General features: G+C 37.4%; 1 protein-coding gene across 1 annotated transcript; it reads left to right on the plus strand.

Annotated features, from left to right (window-relative positions):
• The first annotated feature begins 3,227 nt into the window (after positions 1-3,227).
• LOC124242872 (histone H3.3A-like) lies at positions 3,228-4,006 on the plus strand. The gene has a single exon (XM_046668269.1). It carries the CDS (start codon positions 3,326-3,328, stop codon positions 3,734-3,736), a length of 411 nt encoding a protein of 136 aa, XP_046524225.1. The 5' UTR covers positions 3,228-3,325; the 3' UTR covers positions 3,737-4,006.
• Positions 4,007-7,729: the final 3,723 nt, after the last annotated feature.

A 7,729-nucleotide genomic window follows, 5' to 3' on the forward strand; every position in this document is an offset into this window, starting at 1 on the left:
TCTTCAAGAGTATCATGGCTCTTTTTGATCCTCTGTGTTTTCTTATAAATTTTAGCATTAGCTGCTTAAGTCCTAAAAATAAACTGCTAGTGATTTTTATTGGGATTTCATTGAATCTATTCATTTTGGAAGAGTTGAAATGTTTCCAATGTTGAGTCTCCAAATTCTGTAGATATAGTATGTCTCTCTATGTATTCAGGTCTGTAAATTCTCTCAATAAAGTTTATAATTTTCATATAGTGGTTAGCATATCTTTAAACATTTATTCTTAGATATTTCATGTATGATATGCCAACATAGTTGGTATTTTTTAAATTTTTCATTTTTAATTGTTGCTGATATATAGGAATACATTGATTTTGCTAATTCATTTTATATTTAGCCATCTTACTACAATGTCTTATTAATTTAATAGTTGATCCTTAAATATTCTTATATTTTCTACATTTGTGTTCTTACCATGTATAAATAATGATAGTTTTGTTTCTCTCTTTCCAATCTCTATTCTTCTATTTCACATTCTTGCCTTACTGGGATGGCTAGGCCCTCCAATACAATATTGAATTAGAAGTGGTTTCAAAGCTTTAAACATTTCACCATTAAGTCTGTTGTTTACTGTAATATTTTGTAAATACATCTTTCAGGCTAAGAAAATTCTCTTCTTTTCTCAGTTCACTAAGATTTATGTTTAAAAATATGGAATAGGTATTAACTTGTATCAAATACATTTTCTGTCATTATTAGGAGGATCATATTTTTTCTTCTCTATTCTGTTATTGTGGCTAATAACATTAATTGATATTATATTGCTAAATTTGTTTTGTATTATTTAGATAAACAAATTAATCATGATGCATTATCCTCTTTGTATATTGCAGCTTTCTGTGTGGTAATGTTTTGTTTAGGAAATTTGCATTTATGTTCCTCAGTGAGCTTACCTGTACATTCTTTTTCTTACTGTCCTTAGTGGATTTTGGTATCACAGTTACACTAGCCTCTTAAATTAATTGGAGAAAATACTGTCTTTTTCTATTCTCTGAGAGAATTTGGATAGTGTTGGACTTATTTCTCTCTGGAATGTTTGTAGAACCTGATGGTGAAGTCATCTAAGTCTGTAGTTTTCCTTGAGGGAAGATTTTTGGGAAAAATAGAGTGTATTGTGAGTTAGTTACTTTGGCTGCGTTTGATGGATTAGATATGACAAGCAAGAGATGGGCTCAACAAAGAATTGGCTGATTTGCAGGCAGAAAAAGAAGTTAATTCCTTAGTTTGAAATGAAATTAAGAGAACACAGAAATTCAGAACTTGCAGATTTGGAAGATATAAGTGATTCTCATCTCCATCTGGTAAAAGATAAAACTAAGGCCTTTGAATGATAAAGTCTGGCTAAAACTGCTTAGCCTCTAAAGCAAGGATCACATCAAGAGTGTGAACATACACTCATTGTTAAAAACCTATGAACAGATTAAAGTGATGTTTACTAGGTCCTTTTTAGTTTGACAAAAGGATCAAGGAAAACAGACTAAGGGTGTGTCTATCCCAACAGAAGCTTGATAGGCTCAAGTATCTGAATGAACTTGAATGAGGGAGGAGTGTGTGAAAACAAGGGTGGATATGGCTTTTAGTATAGCAAACTGATTAAAATAGGTTAAAAAATCAAGTATGTTTTTGAGAAAAAAATTGTACATCAAAAGTACCACCATCCTGGATTAAAAGAGTCTGTGACTGTCAGCCCCAATATTCTATGGGAAGGAAAGGTGCAGAGGAAGCTGCTAAGTCCCCAAGAAGGGCATATTTTCCAATGCCCTCTTCACAGTGACCAAGAATAACTGAAAAGGAACATCCTGCCAGAGGGCAGAACCAAGAGCCATGGTGAACAATGGATTAGGGACTCAATCCTGGGGAGTGAAATCAAGACCTTTTCAAGAAATATTCCCCTTCCCCAGAGCGGGAACCCCTTGTAATTGTCTGTCCATTGGGATTTTAGGATTGTGTCTTCCATCTTTCTCTTTTCCAAATGGGTATATTTGAAACCAGGTACCTGAGCATTACCATAAATATTTAATAAGACCTTTAAACCTCATTCCCCACACAGACTATTTAAAAAGGAGTTAATCTTGTCAATTTGCTGTTTTCTTGTTTAACCTGAGGGATGACTCAAGGGTCACAAGGATTTATGAGCTTGTTTGGCAGAAGAAAAAGAATGCCTTCAGGGAATTAGATCACCAGATGATCAGCCCCCAGCTGCCCTTGACCCCAGAAGTCAGATTGCCCAGGGTCTTATCTGGAGTGAAAGAAACAGTATTACCCCTTTGCTTCTTCACTCCTTCTGTCCCTGATTTCTTCTCTTGTTAAGGTGGATTTGAGAGAACCTATCCTCCCGCCTTCTCATTTTGGCCAATTTGATAGAACTTTCTCCATCTCCAAGCACCAGTTGCTCAGTGATTGGCTAACTGTGCATCAGGCACAAAAACTTGAGATTGAGAGGTTCAGTACCAGATTTATTGTAATTATCCTGACCCTATTCCACTATTGGGTATATTTTTGGGTGGTGTGGAACACATAACTTGTATTATTAGTTCATAGGTATCAGGTGAAAATGAACCTCGTCTAGACCTGGTGTGGAAATGAACACTTATCACTCAGAAATCTTGGACTTTGAGCTCAAAGCATTGACTGTGTGGGACTTTAGGATTTTCTCCCTTGAGGAGGAGGTAAGTATATTTGTATGTGACAGTGGGTGGGAACTACATATTTAACAGTAAGAAAGGTGGGCTGTGATAGACTTTTTACTATTCATGAAATTTGGTGTCCCTCCTTACAAGAGGATTGTACTTGAAAAGGGGACAGAAGTGAAATATATCACTTCCTGGCAGAAGATTTAAGAGTCAGCATGTGCTTGCCCATACTGTCTTTCCCTTTTCCCATGCCAAGCATTAACAATTCACATAATGACGTATCTTTCAGTCTTGGTCCCACAGCAAAGAAGACGTGGGTCAGTACTGCAGCTGACCCACAGTGAACATAGAGAAAAAAAAATGTTTGTGGTTGTAAGCCGTTGGGATTTTGGAGTCATTTATTACTGCCATATAACCTAGGCTTCTATGACTAATCTGCTTACGATGTTTAAAGAGGTGAAATACTCTGCTTACAATGTTTAAAGAGATAAAATGCAAGCCTAAAAATATATGCAGGGGGTCAGCCATCTTTCAATTGTGTTCGCAGCCGCCGCCGCGCCGCTGTCGCTCTCCGACGCCAGCGCCGCCTCCAGCTCGCCGAGCTCCAGCCGAAGGAGAAGGGGGGTAAGTAAGGAGGTCTCTATACCATGGCTCGTACAAAGCAGACTGCCCGCAAATCGACCGGTAGTAAAGCCCTGAGGAAGCAGCTGGCTACAAAAGCCGCTCACAAGAGTGCGCCCTCTACTGGAGGGGTGAAGAAACCTCATCGTTACAGGCCTGGTACTGTGGCACTCCGTGAAATTAGACGTTATCAGAAGTCCACTGAACTTCTGATTTGCAAACTTCCCTTCCAGCGTCTGGTGCGAGAAATTGCTCAGGACTTCAAAACAGATCTGCGCTTCCAGAGCGCAGCTATTGGTGCTTTGCAGGAGGCAAGTGAGGCCTATCTGGTTGGCCTTTTTGAAGACACCAACCTGTGTGCTATCCATGCCAAACGTGTAACGATTATGCCAAAAGACATCCAGCTAGCACGCCGCATACGTGGAGAACGTGCTTAAGAGTCCACTATGAGGGGAAACATTTCATTCTTTAAAAAAAAAAAAATCTCTTCTTCCTGTTATTGGTAGTTCTGAACGTTAGATATTTTTTTTCCATGGGGTCAAAAGGTACCTAAGTATATGATTGCAAGTGGAAAAATAGGGGACAGAAATCAGGTATTGGCTGTTTTTCCATTTTCATTTGTGTGTGAATTTTTAATATAAATGCGGGGACATAAAGCATTAATGCAAGTCAAAGTGTTTCAGTGAACAAGTTCCAGCAGTTCAACTTTATAAAAGATGGAGAACTCCCTAACACATTCTATGAAGCCAACGTCACTCTGATCCCCAAACCTGACAAGGACAACACAAAGAAGGAGAACTACAGGCCGATATCACTGATGAACATAGATGCAAAAATCCTCAACAAAATTTTGGCAAACCGATTACAGCAATACATCAAAAAGATTATACACCATGATCAAGTGGGATTTATACCAGGGACACAGGGATGGTTCAACATCCGCAAGTCAATCAACGTGATACACTACATTAACAAAATGAAAAACAAAAACCACATGATCATCTCAATAGATGCAGAGAAAGCATTCAACAAGATCCAACACCCATTTATGATAAAAACCCTCAGTAAAACGGGTATAGAAGGAAAGTACCTCAACATAATAAAGGCCATATATGATAGACCCACAGCCAACATCATACTCAATGGACAAAAACTGAAAGCCAGCCCTCTGAGGACAGGAACAAGACAAGGGTGCCCACTTTCACCACTCCTATTCAACATAGTACTGGAGGTGCTGGCCAGAGCAATTCGGCAGGAAAAAGAAATAAAAGGAATCCAAATAGGTAATGAAGAAGTAAAACTCTCGTTGTTTGCAGACGACATGATCTTATATATAGAAAACCCCAAAGAATCCACAGAAAAACTATTAGAAATAATCAACAACTACAGCAAAGTAGCAGGGTATAAAATTAACATGCATAAATCAGTAGCATTTCTATACACTAACAATGAACTAACAGAAAAAGAACTCAAGAACTCAATCCCATTCACAATCGCAACGAAAAGAATAAAATACCTTGGGATAAACTTAACCAAGGAAGTGAAGGATCTATACAATGAAAACTACAAGACTTTCTTGAAAGAAATTGACGATGACATAAAGAGATGGAAAGACATTCCTTGCACATGGATTGGAAGAATAAACATAGTTAAAATGTCCATACTACCTAAAGCAATATACAGATTCAATGCTATCCCAATCAGAATCCCAAGAACATTCTTCACAGAAATTGAACAAACAATCCTAAAATTCATATGGGGCAACAAAACACCGCGAATTGCTAAAGCAATCCTGAGCAAGAAAAACAAAGCCGGCGGAATCACAATCCCCGATTTCAAAACATACTACAAAGCTACAGTGATCAAAACAGCATGGTACTGGTACAAAAACAGGTCCACAGATCAATGGAACAGAATTGAAAGCCCAGAGATAAAACCACACATCTATGGACAGCTAATCTTCGACAAAGGAGCAGAGGGCCTACAATGGAGAAAAGAAAGTCTCTTCAACAAATGGTGCTGGGAAAACTGGACAGCCACATGCAAAAGATTGAAAATTGACCAGTCTCTTTCACCACACACCAAAATAAACTCAAAATGGATCAAAGACCTAAAGATTAGGCCTGAGACAATAAGTCTTTTGGAAGAGAATATAGGCAGTACACTCTTTGACATCAGTTTCAAAAGAATCTTTTCAGACACTGTAACTCCTCAGTTGAGGGAAACAATAGAAAGAATAAACAAATGGGACTTCATCAGACTAAAGAGCTTCTTCAAGGCAAGGGAAAACAGGATTGAAACAAAAAAACAGCTCACTAATTGGGAAAAAATATTTACAAGCCACTTATCTGACAAAGGGTTAATCTCCATAATATACAAAGAACTCACACGGCTTAACAACAAAAAAACAAACAACCCGATCAAAAAATGGGCAGAGGACATGAACAGACATTTCTGAAAAGAAGATATGAATATGGCCAAGAGACACATGAAAAGATGTTCATCATCACTAATCATCAGGGAAATGCAAATCAAAACTACACTAAGATATCACCTTACACCCGTTAGATTGGCAAAAACATCCAAAACCAAGAGTGACAAATGTTGGAGAGGTTGTGGAGAAAAAGGAACCCTCATACACTGTTGGTGGGAATGCAAACTGGTACAGCCACTATGGAAAACAGTATGGAGATTTCTCAAAAAGTTAAAAATAGAAATACCCTATGACCCAGCCATCCCATTACTGGGTATCTATCCTAAGAACCTGATATCAGAAATCTCAAGAGTCCGTTGCACCCCTATGTTCATCGCAGCATTATTTACAATAGCCAAGATGTGGAACCAGCCTACATGCCCAGAAACTGATGATTGGATAAAGAAGATGTGGTATATATACACAATGGAATACTACTCAGCCATAAAAAAAGACAAAATTGGCCCATTCACAACAACGTGGATGGACCTTGAGGGTATTATGTTAAGCGAAATAAGCCAGTCAGAGAAAGACGAACTCTATATGACTCCACTCATAGGTGGAAATTAGTATATTGATAAGGAGATCTGATCGGTGGTTACCAGGGAAAAGGGGGGGTGGGGGGAGGGCACAGAGGGGGAAGTGGTGTACCCACAACATGACTAACAAAAATGTACAACTGAAATCTCACAAGGTTGTAATCTATCATAACATTAATAAAAAAAAATATATATATATATATATATATATGCAGGGAAGAGGAAATTATAAAAAGGAGCAGAAAATATTTGGAAAAAAAACCAAATAGAACTTCTAGAAATGATGAATAAATAACCTAATAAAAACTCACTTGAGGGGTTTAACAGAAGATTGAGCAAAGCTAAAGAGAGAATTAGTGAACTAGAGGATAGATCAGAAGATATTATACAGAATGTTTTGAGGAGAGATAAAAAGATGGAAAATATAGAAGAGAAATTAAGATATGTGGTGGATGGAATAAGAGGACTTATTCATTTAATTGGGGTTACATAAGGAAAGGAAAGAAAAAGTGGGGCAGAGGCAATATTTGAAGATATAATGACTGAAAATATTTTAGAATGAATTAAAGAAGCTCAACAATCTCAAGTAGGACAAATAAAAAGAAATCCATCCAAGACCCTTCATAGAAACTGTAGCAAATAAGAGGCAAAGAAAAAAAATCTCAGAAGCACCAGAGGGAAAGAGCAGATTACTTTTAAAGGAGCAACAGTTAGATTAGTAGTTGACTTCCTAACAGCAACAATGGAAATCAGGGGACAGTGGAATGGAATCTTTAAAGGGCTGACCTAAAATATCTGCCAATCTAGAGCTTATACTAAACAAAAGTATTTTTCAAGAATGAGGGCAAAAGAAAGACATTTTTTTCAGACAAATAAAAGCTGAGAGAGTTCACCTTCAGCAGATGTTCATTGTAGGAAATTCTAAAGGATGTACTTCAGACAAAAGGAAAGTGATCCCAGAGGGAAGATTTGAGATGCAAAAAGGAAAGAAGAGCAAAGAAGGCCGGAAACACATGGGTAAATATAAACAACCACTGATTGTATAAAACAGTAATAATCATGTCCCAGTGGGGTTAAACAATTAAAATACACAATAATAACAACAACCATAATATAATCCAGAAGGAGGATAATGCATTTTAAATGATTCTCAAATCATCTAAGGACAGGATAAAGATATTCATTAACTTTAGTTTTGATAAATTAAATATGCTTGTGGTAATTTCTTGGATAACTACTGAAAGAATATAAACTGTGCATTATTTCCAAACCAGTAGATGAAGAAAAAGGGATGGTAAAATACTCATTCTTTACAAGTTGAGGGTTATCGAAAGAACAAGGATGGCCTGAGGGTTTCTGGATTTGGCGGATGATAGTATTCTTGACTGAAATAGGGAGCAGGAGAGGAGAGCGTGTGG

Source organism: Equus quagga, chromosome 7, assembly GCF_021613505.1.
Source record: "Equus quagga isolate Etosha38 chromosome 7, UCLA_HA_Equagga_1.0, whole genome shotgun sequence".
In the NCBI taxonomy this organism is placed as follows: Eukaryota; Metazoa; Chordata; class Mammalia; order Perissodactyla; family Equidae; genus Equus; species Equus quagga.

What these genes read in the sequence shown, in the direction of transcription:
- LOC124242872 (XM_046668269.1), top strand. Translation starts at nt 3,326, where the DNA reads ATGGCTCGTACAAAGCAGACTGCCCGCAAATCGACCGGTAGTAAAGCC.